This window comes from Triplophysa dalaica, chromosome 13 (genome assembly GCF_015846415.1).
Source record: "Triplophysa dalaica isolate WHDGS20190420 chromosome 13, ASM1584641v1, whole genome shotgun sequence".
NCBI lineage: Eukaryota > Metazoa > Chordata > Actinopteri > Cypriniformes > Nemacheilidae > Triplophysa > Triplophysa dalaica.
Genome location: NC_079554.1, coordinates 182,501 through 202,500, shown reverse-complemented (window position 1 = coordinate 202,500; position 20,000 = coordinate 182,501). Strand labels below are relative to the sequence as shown.

The 20,000-nt window shown below is 44.4% G+C and overlaps 1 protein-coding gene across 10 annotated transcripts in view; it reads left to right on the top strand.

The window, feature by feature from the left end:
• The window catches only part of ptprk (protein tyrosine phosphatase receptor type K), a 174,408-nt gene that overhangs the window by 97,723 nt on the left and 56,685 nt on the right, over positions 1-20,000 (top strand). For all 10 annotated transcript variants that reach the window (XM_056765384.1, XM_056765392.1, XM_056765389.1 and 7 more), the window contains 6 exons: positions 357-659; positions 3,475-3,584; positions 3,901-4,102; positions 9,272-9,377; positions 9,826-10,096; positions 10,221-10,257. In XM_056765384.1, the coding sequence (XP_056621362.1) occupies positions 357-659; positions 3,475-3,584; positions 3,901-4,102; positions 9,272-9,377; positions 9,826-10,096; positions 10,221-10,257 (1,029 nt within the window). The remainder of the gene's footprint in view (positions 1-356; positions 660-3,474; positions 3,585-3,900; positions 4,103-9,271; positions 9,378-9,825; positions 10,097-10,220; positions 10,258-20,000) is intronic.

The window sequence follows — 20,000 nt, the reverse complement described above, 5'->3', positions numbered from 1 at the left end:
TCAATTTTAATATTCTTTTTGATTGTGTAAAAGGCTCTTCGTGCCTTGTCTCTCAGGTCATTCACAGCCTTGTTTAAGTTTCCGGTGTTACTAATGTTTATACCAAGATATGTGAAGTTCTTGGTGTGTTCTAGCTTTAGTTTGAAACTCTCTCTGGTTTCTCTCAGTGTGTTGTTTAATGGTTATGCTGTCAGTGGATCTTTGTATGTAACCCAACAGAGTGACATGTGACACCTCGCGCTGTGAGCGCCGTCTGACAAACACAAATAAACGTCCTCATGACAAAATGTGTCTTTTAGTCTCATGGCCTTGAGCCCTGAAAATGTATTCATCAAAATGTCTGTCATCTCTCACAGAACCCATGCGGACCCCCAAGAGTCTGAAGATCGCAGAGACGCAGGCGCGCTTCATCGCCGTAGACTGGGAGTCGCTGGGCTACAACATCACCCGCTGTCACACCTTCAACGTCACCATCTGCTATCACTACCACAAAACCCCAAACCAGAGCAAAGCCGACTGCCTGGAGATGGACCCCAAAGCCCCCCGACACGTGGTGGCTAACCTGCCCCCCAACACCAACGTCAGCCTGAAGATGATCCTCACCAACCCTGAGGGCCGTAAAGAGAGCGACGAGACCGTCATCCAAACAGAAGAAGACGGTAAGAACTGTATTGTGTGTGTCACGTGATGTGTACATTCTGTGTCCTCCTCATGTTCACCTCCATTGTGCTGCGTGCCACACTTTCAATCCTAATGTTGTCTAGATCTTATATTCATCATGTGTTTTGTTAGAGAAGCATGAACGGAAACAGTGTGTACTACAGTGTGACCCATTTCAAGTGTTTACAGAACAATCCCAAGTCAAAATGGATAAATAGAACCAGGTTTGTTTAGGGGAATTCTGTAGATGAGGCAGATATTTTTCAGAATAATGAAGAGGATATATTGTTTGGGGAAGATCCCGCTGTGAGTGCTGACACATCTGGGACACACGTGTCACGCGTCTTCTCTTCCTGAACAGATAAAACTGATCAATCCACCCAATGCTGACAAAACTTTCCATCTAACACATGAAGTGACACGTCTTTACCTTCAGTTCTGCAAACACATTTTGTGTTTGTAAAGGGAACAATGTGCATCTTATTGTGAGGTTATCTAACATCAGTTTCTGTTGGGGGGGGGCTTAACAGTTTATTATTCAATGAATAAATGCCTCAGATAGCCGTTTATACGGTGGCCGCTGGGTGTCACTGCGCTGCAACAGAAGAAAACACATGCAAACACAAAAAAACACAAGCAAATTCAGAAAGCATTCGCGTTAGTTTGACGACACATGCCCTGCAAATACTCGCAACACAAGCAAACACAGAAACGCGCTGCAAATTTTCGCAACACAAACAAACACAGAAACGCGCTGCAAATTCTCGCAACACAAACAAACACAGAAACGCGCTGCAAACTGCACACACGACAACGGAAGTGTTTCCGGGGGACCGCAAAAACTGATGCACCTGATTGGGACGCGCTTCACTTTGACTATTCAAATTCGTTAGTGGAGTTGTCAGCCACATTGAAGGTAGTTGCTTTATAACTTTATTTTAACTTTCTTAACGTACGTCCGTAGGATATTATTAGCCTGTCGATTTGAACAGTTTAACAAAAACTATGAGACATAGTAATTGCTCGACTTACTTAAACAAGTGTCACGTTAAAAACATTTAATGGTTTAATGATTAATGATTAAAAATGTATTGTAGTCGACATAGTCAGTGTGGCTGACAACTCCACTAACGAATTTGAACAGTCAAAATGAAGCGCATGAAGTGCATCAGTTTTTGCGGTCCCCCGGAAACACTTCCGTTGTCGTGTGTGCAGTTTGCAGCGCGTTTCTGTGTTTGTTTGTGTTGCGAGAATTTGCAGCGCGTTTCTGTGTTTGTTTGTGTTGCGAAAATTTGCAGCGCGTTTCTGTGTTTGCTTGTGTTGCGAGTATTTGCAGGGCATGTGTCGTCAAACTAACGCGAATGCTTTCTGAATTTGCTTGTGTTTTTTTTTGTTTGCATGTGTTCTCTTCTGTTGCAGCGCATTGACACCCAGCGGCCACGGTACGTTTACATACAGAACAGCTTCTTTTAGATATAGCCTACACTTCTCACATGAGTACACTTAGTTATGGTTATTGTTTATTAATGAAGATTTTGTGAACATTTTACTAAAAGCTTACATTAAATGCTGTGGTTTTTGGTTGAAAAACATGTGTAAAGTAGCCTAAGAAAAAAATGTATTTATGAACTTAACAACAAAAAATCTGAAAAGGCAAATGAAGCAGAATACATGAATATACAGAAGGGTCTGAAGCGTACAGTCGGTACAGTTTGGTTTTTTTTATTACTTCACAAGTTTCTGGTAGAAAAACTAGCATATCCACAAGCACAAGGTTCTAGATTTGCCACGGCAGCATAACAATCTGCTCTTGAGTTGAGATGAAGAGCTTCTCCTCCAGGTCTAACCCTTTTGTTTTAAGTGATATTTGATTGAATTCATTGCTATCCAAAATCACATTTTCTAACACTGAAGTACTGGAAACATTCAACCACAAACTTTTGATAACAGATGCCAATCAAACATTGTCCAAATAGACATTTGAATTATTTGTATTGATTCCGGATGTTATCAGCTTGATTGTGATTATATTCAAATCAATAAGGTAATATTATACTTTGATAAATATTATAAAACTTTTGATAAAATATTGATATCAAATATCAGTGGATATTCATCATTGGTTGGAGGGACGATATTTTTTTCATTTTATTAAGAATAAATGGCTTCATGGTCTTATGTGCGAGTGGCAGATGTGAACTTGTGATGATAAGAAGTAGTCAACACAGGCTTCACTCTCTAGCACTGGAGTTGTGTAGCGTCAGTCTAACATCTTCTCTGGTCCAGTCTGAACCCTAACAAGACTGTCATTAGAAATCAGTGAAAGACACTCTGTGGAACATAGAAGAATATCCTCGGGTGGGCTCTGCCGGAGCTGAACTGTTGTCTGACGGGCCCATAAACCCCCCCAGCGCCGCCACTGCTAAACATTGACAATAGAATGATTTGCTGCTTTTGTTCTATTTGCGATGACGTCTCACTTTAATACACCAACAACCAACACACATGACAGTGTAGTCTAATATCAGGGTGATGTTTCTCTGACCGTTGAGATATGAATGACACAAAACACACCGAATGACTAACAGTCTGATCAGGAATGTTTTGAATCTAAACTTGCGATAAAATGAATGAAATACTCACTAAGAGAGGACTCGTGTGTCCTGAAGTGAGCTCTGATGTACAGGACGGACCCTTTAGATATTATTCATCATCACACACCATAGGTGAAATCAATGATGTTCTGAGATGTTTGCAGACAGTGTTGATGGAGTTTTCATGTGTTCATCTTTCTGTTTGTGTGTGTTTGTGTAGTTCCTGGTATGGTTCCTAAAGAGTTTGTGCGAGCGTTTCCCTCTGAGGAGAAGATCACATTACAGTGGAAAGAACCGCTGGAGCCCAACGGCATCATAACACAGTATGAGGTAATCTCTCTGTGTGTGTGTGTGTGTGTGTGTGAGACCCAGTATGAGCTATCCCCACATCTGTGTGTGTGTGTGTGTGTGTGTGTGTGTGGAAATGCTTCAGTGTGAAATTCTTATGTTATCTGCATCCAAAATCTGCCATATATTTATATTAACATATATTAATCTCATTACAGACATTAAAAACAGAAGTCATTGTGTTGTATTATGTTGTGTGGATGCAGATGTGGTCACTACTACATCTGTGTAAAAGTGTAGACTTGTATAAGTATAAGTAGCTGTGTATTAATGAGGATTGTTGTGTTGTTATGTTCAGATCAGCTACAGTGCTGTTCATTCGTTTGATCCGTCAGTGGTGTTGCAGCGGCCGGCAGTGCTTGTGTCATTACACTGGAACACATCTCGACACAACTTCACAGCACTGCATCCTGGAACCACATATCAGTTTCTGATCCGAGCCAGCACCAGCAAAGGATATGGCCCCGCAACCACACTCAACGTCACAACTAACATATCAGGTGTGTGTGGATGTGTATGCATGTGTGTGTGTGTGTGCGTGCGTGTTTTAGAATTGAATCAGTCAGGAGCAGTTCTGACCCTTAATCATGAGTGTTTTGTCTTCATCTTTTGTTGTTTGATGAACATAAAAAGATTTTAATGTTGCTGCTGCCCCTCTCAGAGTTGCACGGATCTAATATACTGAGACACATGCGTTCTGTTTTCAAATGTTTACTTTCACTTAACCCATAATGGATTACTTCTACTTTCTAATATGGGCGTTTGGTATCATTTCATGTGCATAGGTCTGCTTAAGAGTAAGAATACAGCGTTATTTTAAAGACAAATGTCGCGAGCGCATTATTACAAAATGCCGGCATTTTCCTTTTTTTTGTTTGGGTGATCGTGGTCTAATGACCAGGAGGTTGCTGGTTCGATCTTCAGGGCCGGCAGGTAACGATTGAGGTGCTCTTGAGCAAGGCACCTTACCCCTACCTTAGCACCTTAGCCCCGCTGCAGTGATAGCTGCCCACTGCTCCGGGTGTACGTGTGTTCACTACTCTCTGGATAGGTTAAAAGCAGAGGTCACATTTCGGGTATGGGTCACCATATCTGACAAATAGGTCACTTTCACTTTTCACTTTCAAATGGAACGCCTACCATCATTGCTGGATTACAGTATATATTATCTACAATATATAGATAGAGATGGCGGGGATTTCACCTTACCAGTTTGAGACCGAGTCCGAAGACGATAGTAATTCAATTCAAGTTTATTTATATAGTGCTTTTCATAATGTGCATTGTTCCAATGCAGCTTTACAGGAGCAAACAGGAAAAACAGAAAAGGTAAAACACAGAACAGTCCATGGTGTTAGATAATAGATAGACGATAATAGCTTGAACACTTAAATTAGCCGAGTTCATAGATAGATAAACAAACTGTAATACCCCAGAAATAACGGTACATGTTATATGCATTAGCTAAACACAGACATAAGGTACACAAATATTTCTTGAAGTTCAGACAAAAATAAATAGTCACACTTACAGGTTGTGATTCGGTGGAGCTAGCAGGTCCAGGTATTTCCCCCTTTCAAGGATAGTCTTTTAACATATCCTGCAGTGAACGCGCCAAGATTATCGAAGCAATCTTTGTTGAAATGACGCGCGCACATTAAAACCCTGGGGTTATACTCCTTTGGTGTCATTTGAAAATGAATTGTAACCATTGTTTCCTCCGAAGGTTTCCCTTTGGTAGTTTAAATTAGATGCACTTTGTTTCACAATGTAGAACACAGGTTATAGACGGCATACACATCAAGAACGAGCGACAGTGTTTTGGGGGAGTAGATAGTGAAGTTTAAAAAAAAAGTGAAAGTGACCTATTTGTCAGGTACAGTGACCCATACCCGAAATGTGACCTCTGCTTTTAACCCATCCAGTGAGTAGTGAACACACGCACAGCAAGTGGTGAACACACGTACACCCGGAGCTTTCACTGCAGCGTCCGGGGAGCAAGTAGGGATAAGGTGCCTTCCTCAAGGGCACCACAATCGTTACCCGCCGGCCCTGAGGATTGAACCAGCAACCTTCTGGTCACGAGTCCGACTCTCTAACCATTAGACCACGATTGCCGTTTCTGCGGCAGTCGCAGCAAAATGTAGGCGGGGACTATTTCTAGTGACGTATATATGTGGCGGTTGGAGACACGTCTCGTTTGCTTGATTCAAAGTTGACTCCCTAAGCCAATAAGGTTGTTATTTATTCACCTTAGGACTTACAACTTGCCAGACTGCTTACCTTCAAACACGGCAACATAACACACTGCATGAAATGTCATTTTCATGATCTAATGCTACTTACTCTTTAAGACCTCATGGTGACCCTGGGCAACAGCCCCCGAGGTGCCCCCCATCCACCCACCTTCCCACACGCAAGAATCCACTCATTAAAAGATTTATATATTAAAATATTTATAAGAATGAGACTCAGCCATGTACAACATATTATTTTACAAGAATTACACATTAACATGTCACTTTTGTAGAAAAGAACACAAAAAACTCTTCAACTCTTCATTAAGTGTTTTTAACAATTAGGCCTACTGTTGTTAAAGGGCAACTGCTTTCTGTTGTAATGTTACATTTCAGGTTTTGATGTAGTGAAAAATAATCAATCACGAAAAAAAAATTCAAACAGTTGTAAATGTTGTGCGTGCCACAAAGTGGGGGAACAGGGACATTTATATATATAAAACCTATGTATAGTTTTCATGTATGTATTCAGATTAGGGGACGATGGAACAATATACAGATTTTCAGGACATTGGGACTTTAATTCACCAAAGTGGCATTCACCAGATTACAATGTATTGCCAGGTTATTTATAAAAATAACATGAAACGTTATTATTACTATATTTACTGCTAGAGAGACTAAACAGACGGGTTTCATTGCGCATACAGCTATTCAAACGCTCTTTTTAAGAACAGTATGTGTATATTCTTCTTACAGACTCCTAAACGATCACATAAGTACTGCGATAACGTGACTCCACTTAAAAGTACACATATGAATTGATTGCTATAGTGATGACACTAACGCAAACGCAGGTTTGCACCTTAAATAGTGCCCTTACCTCAACGTACTATTAGCATGCATTACATACTATACCATCTTAAAATTGTTGGCACCCCTGAATTTTTTCCAGAAAATCAAGTATTTCTCACAGAAAAGTATTGCATTAACACATTTTTTGCTATACACATGTTTATTTCCATTGTGTGTATTGGAACAAAACAAAAAAAAGGAGGGAATAAAGCAAATTTGACATAATGTCACACAAAACTCCAAAAATGGACTGGACAAAATTATTGGCACCCTTTCAAAATTGTGGATAAATAAGATTGTTTCAAGCACGTGATGCTCCTTTAAACTCACCTGGGGCAAGTAACAGGTGTGGGCAATATAAAAAATCACACCTGAAAGCAGACAAAATTAGTCATGCTATTGTGTGTCTTTGTGTGCCATACTAAGCATGGACAGCAGAAAGAGGAGAAGAGAACTGTTTGAGGACTTGAGAACCAAAATTGTGGAAAAATATCAACAATCTCATGGTTACAAGTCCATCTCCAGGGATCTTTGTCCACAGAGCGCAACATTATCAAGAAGTTTGCAACCCATGGCACTGTAGCTAATCTCCCTGGATGTGGACAAAAGAGAAAAATTGATAAAAGGTTGCAACGCAGGATAGTCCGGATGGTGGATAAGCAGCCACAAACAAGTTCCAAAGAAATTCAAGCTGTCCTGCAGGCTCTGTCAGTGTCAGCGCGAACTATCCGTCGACATTTAAATGAAATGAAACGCTATGGCAGGAGACCCAGGAGGACCCCACTGCTGACACAGCGACATAAAAAAGCAAGACTACAGTTTGCCAAAATGTACTTGAGCAAGCCAAAATCCTTCTGGGAAAACGTCTTGTGGACAGATGAGACCAAGATAGAGATTTTTGGTAAAGCACATCATTCTACTATTTACCGAAAACGGAATGAGGCCTACAAAGAAAAGAACACAGTACCTACAGTCAAATATGGTGGTGGATCAAAGATGTTTTGGGGTTGTTTTGCTGCCTCTGGCACTGGATCCCTTGACTGTGTGCAAGGCATCATGAAATCTGAGGATTACCAAAGTATTTTGGGTCGCAATGTAGGGCCAAGTGTCAGAAAGCTGGGTTCGCGTCCGAGATCGTGGGTCTTCCAGCAGGACAATGACCCCAAACATACTTCAAAAAGCACCCAGAAATGGATGGCAACAAAGCACTGGAGAGTTCTGAAGTGGCCAGCAATGAGTCCAGATCTAAATCTCATTGAACACCTGTGGAGAGATCTTAAAATTGCTGTTGGGAAAAGGCGCCCTTCCAATTTGAGAGACCTGGAAAAGTTTGCAAAGGAAGAGTGGTCATAAAATTCCTGATGATAGGTGTAAGAAGTTAATTGATGGTTATAGGAAGCGATTGATTTCAGTTATTTGTTCCAAAGGGTGTGCAACCAAATATTAAGTTAAGGGTGCCAATAATTTTGTCCAGCCCATTTTTGGAGTTTTGTGTGACATTATGTAAAAAATTGCCTTTTATCGCCGCTATACAAATGAACTCTGCACAGTTCCTGCTTCCATCTGTTTGAAGCTTAAAGTTTACACGAAAGACGACTCGGCTCATAACACTCACTTGTGATTGGCGGAATGTTAGTTCACTCAAATCTATGTAACAAACCAGATAACATGGGAGAGAATGTTGGTGGAGGTGTGTCGAAAAATGTGCGGAACAAAACCATTTTTATCTGAAAGTGGGGGTATTCTCCCACATGGTGCCACGCCTATATAGCGCAGATGCATGATTTAAGTCTTAAAAAACAGGTGATTATGTACATTTATAAAAAATTTCATTTTGTATCGCGGGTTTATTTGGTGCCCCTAAAGTCCTGGTGCCCCTGGCCACTCACCCAATTGCTCGAATGGTTAATCTGCTTCTGCGTGGATCCATCTTGCCTTGTTGAGTATGTCGAGTCACATTCAACCAATAACATGCCATGTAAGAGGTTGCATTTTCATTGGCCCGGCACGAAAGCCTATACCTGATTGGTTGACTACTTTCGAACAGTTTACAATCCCAGAAAACCAAGGTGGAACTCTCGGCCAGTCCTTATTATTATTATAATGGAGCCCTGAGAAGCGCCAGTCTTTATATGAGTTTGTTTGTTTGCATTCAGTTGAATTAAAGGTAAAAGCTCCTGATGTGTTTTCTGATGAGCGGCAGGTGTAATACAAGAGCAAATGTGATTCTCCATCATTTCACACATCCATCACTTTACATCAACCAACCGGCACACGGAGAAATGTTGCTCATTAATGTTCAGTTTTTATTTCTTAGTTTAACTGCTCAGAATAACAACATGAGAGCTGATTGTCATGAAAACCACTTTTGGAAATGTTCTGATACACTGTATTGTGATGTGGTCCAACGTGACACTGATGTTTACAAAGTGGGTGTTTGCACATATACACTGTTATAAAACAAAATAGAGAAATGAGACATACACAAAATGATATTGAATACACATACTTTTTGTACAAATAAAAATGATGTCTGGAAATGTACTGAAAGATTTCATCAGCTTTCTCTCTCTCTAGCACCGACTCTAGAGGAGTATGATGGATCAGAAGCTTCACTGAATGAGACGGCCACCACCATCACCGTTCTGCTGAAACCCGCACAGGCTAAAGGAGCTCCAATCAGGTGCGTCCCTTTCTTCATCACATGACCTCTCTTCAGCCAGTAATGAGGGAATTCAAATCTTTACTCTCTCTTCATTGTATTTTAAATAAACAAGCCTTGTTTAATTCCAATGTATTCTATTTTAATTGAGATCAAATGTAGTGACTGAAATCACCAGAATCTTTTGATTCTCAAAGATGCTTAAAATGTCTTCCAACCAAACAACAAACCTCAAACCATTCAATAGATCTTCAATACAAACATTATTTCATACAAACACAAAAAGTGCTTTAAACACTCCTGCAATCCTCCGTCTGTCTGTTCATCTGTCTGTCTGTCTGTCTGTCCACCAGATGTTTGTCAATCTGAAAGTCAGACAGAAAATATATGAACGGAATTCTTACTGTAAGTTTGAGTGCAGAACTGCAGATGGTCTGATTGGCTGTTTCTCTGTGTCTGTCATCAACAGCTCCTATCAGATCGTAGTGAGGGAGATAAACCCGCGTCGTGCTCGACGGGAGGCGGGCGGCGAGTGTTATCTTGAGCCTGTGTCGTATCAGAACGCCGTCAGCGGGGGTTTGCCCTATTATTTTGCGGCAGAACTTCCTCCCAGGAATCTTCTGGAGCCGCTGCCGTTTACAGTGGGCGACAACAAGACATATCACGGGTTCTGGAACGCCCCGCTCGCTCCCCGCAAGAACTACAACATCTACTTTCAGGCCGTGAGCAGCGTGGAGAAGGTGAACACATCACAAATGACAACATCATTTATATCAAACAACAAATGTAATATAGATGAATGTTCTTTGAGTTTCTGCTCCTCGGTGACTTCTTTCTTTCTTTCTTTCTTTCTTTGTTTTACAGGAAAGTAAAACGCAGTGTTTGAAACTGGCATTTAAAGGTAAAGTCCTTTCATTCTGTTAACATCTCTCACACTCTCTCACTCTCTCTCTCTCTCTCTCTCTGTGCATGCTGGGAGCGTTTGGGGTGTGTGGAGTGTTTCGTGCTGAGAGAGGGTGACCGTAGTCCTATTTCCTTTATTTTCATCTTCTGAAAAATTGGTTAAAACATATAAATATATAGGAAAAAAAAAAAAAAAAAAAAAAGGTTGGGTTAGGTTAGTTTGAGTGGTTTGTGGGCCTTTGGGACGGTGCTGGGATGGCGTCGGTCTCAAACGGCGGAGAGCCACCGACACGTGTGTCTTTGAGCAATGGAATCAGGTGTGTTCCTGCGCCCGGCGTGGAGGTGGAAGACGTGTTAATGGCCGTTGGAGAACAGATCGGATTTGAAAACATTTCTTCGGCATCGAGAATGAACAAGGCAGTTGTGGTTTTTGTAAAGGAAGAAGAGTTAGCTAATCGGCTAGTTGTCAGCGGAATTGCGGTAAGTGGCGTTTTTATTAATGTTTCCCCGCTGGTTGCGCCGACGACACGTATAACTATCGCGAACGTGCCGCCATTCATTCGTGAAGATGAAATTGAGCGGGGATTAGTTCGTTATGGGAAGTTTGCGAGCGCAATCAAAATGGTTCCACTTCGCTGTAGAAATGCAGCATTGAAGCATGTTATGTCGTTTAGGCGGCAGGTGTTCATGTTTTTGAATGAGCCAGAGTTGGATGTTTCGTTCAGAGTTTGGCATGAAGGTAAGGCGTACATGATTTATGCACTCTGGAAGTATGAGATGTTTTGAGTGTGGAGATGTGGGACATAAAAGGATGGCGTGCCCACATAAAGCCCAGAACGATGAAGAAGTCGCGGGTCCTAGTGAAGCTGCTAATACAGGAAATAGACATGATACTGTATTACATTTGAACACTGAAGAATCAAGTGATGGTCAAGCTCAAAGTATAACTCAAACGGATGATGTTGTTAACGATGTTGTTAACGATGTTGTTAATGATGATGGTGATGAGAATGAGGTTGAGAAAGATGAGGAATATGTCTTGTCTGAACAAAGTAAAAAGGCTGAGATTAATGAAAGTGTAGATGATGAAGTGGCAGGGACATCTGAATGTGTAGTAATGTCTGAGGATGAAGAGATAGGAGATGATGACTCAGTTTCTGACATGTTTGAAATAGGTTCACAGGTCTTAGATGACACGTACACATTGCAGGAAATTGATAAGTTTTTAGATGTAACGTTTGGAAAAACAGTGAAGGTAAAAGATTATTTTCCGGATATAGACAAATTCATTGGGTCAGTGGGATTGCTACTGAAAACGGCCAGTTACGAGGCATTAAATATAAAAAAGAGATTTCGTTTGAAAAAAATGGTAACAAATTTAAGAAAGGAAAAAAAGCGTGCTTTGGAAGGAAAATAGTAAAAAAAAAAAAAAAATGCACATGGTGATTTCTAAACTTTGTGAGTTACATTTGTTCCTGTCCTGTCTCTTTCCTTTCCTCCTTATTATGGGGTATTTGAGGGTGGGGTCTTTAAATATAAATGGAGGTAGAGATAGGAATAAGTTAGCTATGGTCTCTAGTTTTTTCAAAATTAATCGTGTTGATGTGGTTTTGTTACAAGAAACCCATACGAATAACGATAATGAAAATGAATGGAACAGGTGGTGGGAGGGAAAGCTCATTTTAAGTCATGGGACAAACAATAGTGCAGGAGTAGCAATTCTATTTTCTAAGAATATTAATGTTCAAATTTTAAGTGTAAATGAGGTTGTAAAAGGTAGAATGTTGTTAACTAAAATAGAGATTGATAAAATGGTATTTATTTTAATGAATGTTTATGCCCCAAATAATGGGGTTGAAAGGAAGGATTTTTTTATGGAAATGAGAAAAGAAATTCGGACACTTAATAGTAATGAATGTATAGTTTTGGGAGGAGATTGGAATTGCACCACAGATTTTACAATTGATAGAAATGGTGAAGAGCCAGATAGTCGATCTAGTAATGTGTTGATGAAAGTATTAAATGAATTTGATTTACTAGATGTATGGAGAATGATCAACAAAAAAGCCAGACAATATACTTGGCTTAAAGTAACGGATCAGAGAATCTGTGGTGCACGACTAGATAGATTTTATTTGGGTAAATTATGGAAAAATAGGGTGATGAATACTGCCATTTTGCCTAACGGTTTTTCAGACCATCACATGGTTATTTTTGATTTTCATTTTAAAAGTTCGTCAAAATGTATTTATTATTGGCATTTTAATGCTAAATTATTACAAGATGTTAATTTTTGTGAATTATTTGATCTGTTCTGGAAGAAATGGAAAATGAAGAAAGAATCATTTGAAAATCTCAGTCAGTGGTGGGATGTGGGCAAAGCGAACATAAGGATTTTTTGTCAGAATTATTCATCATGTACTGGATCAGTGGTAAAGGAAACTGTGGAAAGATTACAAAGAGACATTGAACTTTTAGAAAAGGAATGCTTTTATAATAATGAACTTGTGCATGATGATGCCTTAAGAAGGAAAAGGAGAGAGCTTGGGACTTTCCTATAGGAACAAGTAAAGACAGAGTTAATAAGGGCAAGATTTTGCTCTATTAAAGACATGGACACTCCAAGCACTTTCTTTTTTAATCTTGAAAAGAAAAGTACAAAACAGAAACAAATGTATCATCTTCGTCGACATGATGGTTCTATAACAACAGATCCTGTAGAAATAAGGAAGTTGGCAATGGACTTCTACTCACAACTATATACTTCTGAAAACTGTGACACCGAAAGTGCTGATGATCTACTGAGTAATCTACCAAAGCTTGGCAGTGAGCAGAAAAAGGCTCTGGATAGTAATATTACTTTTCAAGAGCTGACAGAGGCAATGCAGCAGTTGTCCAAGGGTAGATCCCCAGGAATTGATGGATTGACTGTGGAGTTTTATCAACATTTTTGGAGTGTGTTAGGAGAAGATGTTTATGAGGTATTGTCTGAATGTTGCAAAAGTAAGAGTTTTCCGATAAGCTGCAGCAGGGCAGTACTTTCTTTACTTCCAAAAAAAGGAGATCTAGGTCTTCTCAAGAATTGGAGACCGGTGTCATTACTGTGTGTTGACTATAAAATATTTTCAAAATGCTTAGCTAATAGACTAAAGGGTTATCTAAGTTTATTGGTTCAGAAGGAACAGACATACTGCATTCCTGAAAGGACTATAATGGACAATATTTTTTTACTACGGGATGTTATGGAAATAAGTCAGTTAAACAATTATGAAATTGGTTTTCTTTCTTTAGATCAAGAGAAGGCGTTTGATAGAGTTGACCACGGTTATCTCTACAATGTTTTAAGGAATTTTGGTTTTGGGGACATATTTATTTAATATATCCAGTTGTTGTATTCAAATGCATTTGTTCTTGTGAAAGCTGGTGGTGTTTTAAGTGCACCAATAGCTGTTTTTAGAGGAATCAGGCAGGGCTGTCCACTCTCAGGACAATTATATAGCCTTGTGATTGAGCCGCTGTTATGCAGGTTAAGAAGAAATCTTAATGGAGTCTTGATTCCAAATGGAGACAAAAGTTCTATGGTGTCCGTGTCGGCATATGCTGATGATGTTACGGTTTTTATTACGTGCCAAGACGATGTTACAGTTTTAACTAAGAATATTGAACAATATGAAATGGCATCCTCAGCTAGATTAAACTGGGGAAAAAGTGAGGGTTTTATTATTGGAGAGTGGACGAGAAAAGGACCCCCACAGCTTCCTGGTGGGTTGAAATGGGGTAGGGAAGGGTTGAAAGTTTTAGGTGTATATCTAGGGAATAACAAATTTCAGGGAAAAAATTGGGAGGGAATGCTGGAGAAAGTAATTGCTCGATTGTCTAAATGGAAATGGCTATTACCACAGATGTCGTATAGAGGAAGAGTTTTGGTTGTTAACAATCTAACTGCCTCTACGCTGTGGCACCGCATAATGGTAATGGAGCCACCGGATGAACTGATCTGCCTTATACAGAGAGCATTAGTGGATTTCTTCTGGAGCGGGCAGCACTGGATCCGAGCAGCTGCACTGTACCTACCTGTCCAGGAAGGAGGACAGGGTCTTGTGGATGTGAGGAGCCGTATCCGTGCCTTTAGAATTCAAGCAGCACAGAGACTCCTGTACAATAAGGATTTGACTTGGGCCCAAACTGCTTGTGCTTTGCTACAGAAAGTAGGAGGATTGGGCTTGGACAAACATTTATTCCTAATTAAACTGGAGGAGGTGAGCTTGTCCGAGATTACACCCTTTTACAGGTCTATGTTGAAGGCATGGAGAACTGTTTTTAAAGTAAGGAGGGACATTGATCATCAAGGACATTGGATTACTGAAGAACCTTTGTTTTTTAATCCACTGATACAGACAAGACTGTTATCTTCTGTGAGTATACGAACATGCTTAATAAAGAATAAAATTGTAAAACTGGGGCATCTCTTGGACAATAATGGATGGCGATCAGTAGAGAGCCTCAAAGAGGTGACAGGATTACGATCATTAAGACTCACAGCAAAGCTGATGGAAGAGATTTTGAATGTAATACCAAGCAGCTACAGAGAGACCATTGCACGAAAAGAAAATTATACGATTGGATTCCCTGACATAGAAATTACGCCAGCAAGTAATGAAGATCTGGAAGGTGAAGACGGTGGTTCAATTTTGTCCTTTAATGTTCCTCAAATAGATTTCTTCGAGTCTATATCAAAAAAGGCCATATATCATACCACAGTAAAGGTAACTCATCAGGAATCACTTAAGGGAGTAAAAGCCTCTGGGTGGCCGGGACTGTTAACTCCAGACTTTCTCGTAAGGGACCGGTGGAGAACGTCTTGGTTACGTATGTAACCTCAGTTCCCTGATGGAGGGAACGAGACGTTGTGTCGAGAACGACAGATGGGGTTCGCCCTTGAGAACCAATCAACTCTGACTACTATAGAAAAGGCCAATGAAATTTGGCGAATGCAATTTGCATGCCGGGCTCCGCCCCCGGAAATCCGGTATAAAAGGAGGCCGGCGTGCAACATTCACTTACCTTTGTTCTGAAGAGCCTGAGACCTCTCAAACTGCAGCAGAATACGATACGTGTTCGTGGCATAAGGGACACAACGTCTCGTTCCCTCCATCAGGGAACTGAGGTTACATACGTAACCAAGACGTTCCCTTTCTGTCGGTCTCTCGACGTTGTGTCGAGAACGACAGATGGGGTTGCCTATGGAAAACGCCACAACGCTGTATCGCGTCACAATCTCTAGCGAAGCGACGGTAACAAGCCTGGGCGTGTCATCTCGAAGCTTTCGTGAGACTGTAACCTTCCAGTGTGGTGGTCGGGGGGTTCCAGAGCTTTCTTGGAGAAAGATGGGTACAGCCCTGACCGGTAACTTTCACGGACGGGGCCTTAGCTCTCTATAGGCGAGAGGCCGTCCAGATCAGTTTACACCGGGTAAGCGCGACTCTTAATCAGAGAAGCGCTACAGAGGCCACCTCCTACCCGTGGGGAGGAATATGGTGGATATAGGTATGGTCTCGTCCTTGGAGGAGAACGCATGGAACGTGCGGACTGAGTAGTTAACCGCGAGGTGGAGGCCCACCTGGGGAAGCTCATGGGTTACCAGGAGTGGGAACCATTCTCATGAGGATACATCAGACGGAACAGCCCACGGAGGGGGTGTTACAGACGTCCGGTAGCACTAGGTCCGGTTAGAGCTATCTGTGATAGCTCACATGGTATCCCGGCCTAAGGGGGAAGGCTGCTCTGCCCAGCCAGCCCCCAGGGGGTGCTTGTTTGGTGATGGATGGAATGCCTATTCTTAACCAGTGTCTGGGTAAGAAGGGAGGCTGGTGAGGTACCAGTTTCTTAGCGATGTGTTCGGGTAAGAAGAAAAGGTAAATAGCACACTGACCCAACCTGTTAGAGGGTGGAAAGGTGCTTTCGCAGGCATACGCCCCCTCGGATGCCAGTCGTACATGTCGCCACGCAGGACGTGGGCTGACACCGGGTTTACGCGAAGGTTGTTAACCCTTGAGAAGGTGTTTGGGCATAGCCCAACCCGCAGCTCTACAGATGTCTGCTAGAGAGGCGCTTCTGCCAGTGTCCAGGAGGTGGCTAAACTCCGTGTGGAGTGAGCCCTCACTGCCAATGGGCATGGGAGATTCTGAGATCGGAATGCCGTCGTAACGGCGTCCACGACCCAGTGCGCCAGCCTCTGTTTGGAGACAGCCTTCCCCTTCTGCTGTCCTCCAACAGACACGGAGCTGGTCAGAGCTTCAGAGCTCTGCGTGCGGTCCAGTACGTACTGGACACAACACTAATCGGGTTGGGTCTTCCTCCCCTATGGGGAGCGCCTGCAAGTTCACCACTTGGCCCCGGAGGGAGTAGTGGGAACTTCTTGGGCACGCATCCGGGCCTGGGTCTCAAGATAACGTGAGAGTTTCCAGGGCCGAGTTTAAGGCAATCCAGGGACACGGAGGATGCTCGGTGGTCCCCTACCCTCTTGAAGGAAGTGAGCGCCGTCAGGAGGGCCGTCTTACTCTATGAGGAAGATCGGAACCTCCGAGGGGCTCTTTGGGGGGCCCTGAGGCTCCCCAGGACCACTTAGGGTCCCAAGAGGGTATGGAGCGAAGATGAGGCGGATTCCGCCCTCTCGCTGCTTAGGAACCTGGTGACCAGGTCGTGTTGCCCTAGAAACTTTCCACCGACTGAGTCGTGATGAGTGGCAATAGCGACTACATACACTTTCAATGTGGAAGGGAGATGTTAGTCTCCAGTCTCGTGAGGAGGGGAACACAATCCTGATCAAGCACCTCAGTGGGTCTTTCTCGTTGAGAAAGACACCAGGACGAGAAGAGGCACCGTCTAGAGGCGTGTAACCGCCTAGTAGATGGGGCCCTAGCCTGGGTGATGGTCTCAGCCGTATAGGGGGAGTAGCCATCTTAGGATCTTCTCGTCCCGTCTAGAGACCAGACATGGGTGTTCCAGAGGTCTGATCTGGGATGCCAGAACGTGTCCTTCCCCTGAAAGAGCAGGTCCTCTGTCAGGGGAATGGTTCAGGGGGAGTCGCTGTCCAGAGCATCGGCTCTGAGGCCAAGTGCGGTTAGACCGGTGTGGTGTAACCAATAACACTTGGTGCTCCTGCTCCCTGACCTTGCACAGAGTCTGTACAAGAAGGCTCCTGGGGGGGGGAAGGTGTGCTTCCGCCCATCCCGCGGCCAGCTGTGCGCAAGGATATCCGTGCCGAGGGCAGGGACTATCAAGCGGGCAAATGGTGGTGTTACGGGAGGTGAACAGGTTTTACCTGGGCCTACCCGAACAGCCTCCAAATGAGCTGGACTGCACGGGGGTGGAGTCGCCACTCTCCACGAGGCATAAACTGGCGAGAAAGCACGTCGGCTGTCTAGTTCAGTTTGCCCGGGGTGTGTGGCCTGCAGGGAACGAGTCACCTGTTGACTCCACCGGAGGAGGCGTCGAGCAAGTTGTGTTTAGCTGCTGTGTGCGAACGCCACCCTGACGATCTGTATTCGCTACAGCTATAGTGCTGTCCTCGGAACAGCACGTGCATGTCTCGCACGAGAGGCCGTAGCCTGCTCAGTGCAAGTAGCATAGCCCACAACTCTTGGCAATTGATATGCCAGCGCAGGCGGGGGTTCGTCCAACACCCCACCTGCGTGCCCGTTGCACACTACACCGCACCCCTGCAGGGAGACTTCAGTCGTCACCACGACCTGCCTCATAACCTGCTCAAAGGGACCTGAGTCCGTCGAAAAAGTCATAAAGACTAGGGGTTATGGTGCGTCGGCAGCAGGGCGGCATCACCATGCGCCTGCTGCCGGTGTGCCACGCTCTCCTCGGAACTCGACTCTGAAACCAGTGTTGGAGCGGTGTCATGTGCATCAACTCGAGGGGTATTAACCCGCGAGGACGCCATGTGTCCCAGGAGCCTCTGAATTGTTTCAGGGGGACCGCTGTCTGCCTAAAATGTTCATTTCAGACAGTTCAACACTGGTTGGGCACAACTGCGGACAGGTGTGCCGACATGGTGACAGAGCTGAGTTCCATACCGAGAAAGAGGATGCTCTGCACTGGGGAGAGCTTGCCCCTCTCTTGGTTGACCTGGAGTCCCAATCGACCTAGGTGCCGGAGCACCAGGTCCCTTTGTGTACATAACAGATCTCGCGAGTGTGCCAAGATAGGCCAGTCGCTGAGATAGTTTAGTACCCGCTCGCCTTCCTCCTCTCAGGGAGAAAGGGCGGTCAGGGACAGACCGAAAGGGAGGACTCTGTACTGATATGCCCGCCTCTCGCACGCGAACCGTGGGAACGGCCGGTGTCGAGGAGGATCGAGACATGAAAGTAAGCGTCCTTCAGGTCGATTGCCACGAACCAATCCTGACACCTCATAGATGTCAGGACGCGCCTCTGTGTGAGCACCCTGAATGGCAGCTTGTGAAGGTGCTCTGTTCAGGGTACGCAGCCTTTGGGGGCAACCCGCCGTCTTTCTTGGGAACGATGAAGTGCGGGTGGTGACCCACTGAACATCTTGGTTTTGAGGGACGAACTCGATGCCTGTTTTGCCAGAAGGGTGGTGACCTCTACCCGAAGTACGGAGGCGTCCCTGCCTCTGACAGAGGGAGAGATGATGCCCCGAAACTTGGGTGAGTCTCTGGCGAACTGGATCGAGTAACCAAGACGGACCGCCCTCATTAGCCAGCGAGACAGTGTGGGCAGCTCTCGAGCTCCCAGGGACTGTGACAGGGTGACCAAGGGGACGGTCTGCTTCATCATTCCCACGGGGGGTGGTTCGTCGGCTGGCGGAGCTAACCATGTCGCGGGGAGTCCCCGGAGGGAAGGTTTTTGCTCCGCCTGCTTACCTGCCTGGCAGGACAACGGCACGCACTGTCGGTTTGAGAGTGGTGACGGCTGTCGTATGTGTACGACCTCACGCCTCGCCAGGGTGTGAGGTCGGTTCGCCGAGCACAGTCCAGTGGAGTGTGCGATCGGCTGCAAGTAAACCCGGGGAGAACAGAAAACTCAGTGAGTAAGTGGGCGCCAAGCCCTAAAAAGGGCCCGGCTTTGGTGACGAGGCAGGAGTCGTCCCGTACCGACCGATCAGAGCCGTGGCTGTGAAGGTTCGGGCCCGATGTTGTTCTCCCTGGGGTCTTCCCGTCAGTGTCCCTTCTCGCGAGGAGGTTGCTGACGGGGTGGAGGTTTCCCCCTCGACCTCTGCTTCCGGGGTGCCGCCTGTGGGGGCACAGGAACCGGAGCCGATGTCGAAAGGGTCCTGGGTTGCAGGGAAGCAGACGTCACGTGAGATCTCGGAGGCCTGTAGGCGGCCGAGTCGCGGCATGAAAAAAATGTGGTTAATTGCCACTGTCTGCTTCGCCGTCAAAAAACTGCTGAGCGCAGTCCTCGACGGTGTTACCAACAACCCACCCTGCGAGATGAGTGCATCAAGAAAGCGGACTTCCTTGCTGTCACTCTTCTGCACAAGGTATAGCCGGGGGTGTCTCTCCTGGACCACTACCGTGGACATCGTCCGACCCAGGGCCCGTGCCGCCGCCTTAGTCGCCCGTAGAGCGCTGTCAGCGGTGGCACGGAGATCCTGCATTATACCCGGGTCGGCCTTACCCTCGTGGAGCCCTCTCAACGCCCTGGCCTGGCGGACCTGCAGGATGGCCAAGGCATAGAGAGAGGAGGCAGCCTGGCCCGCAACATC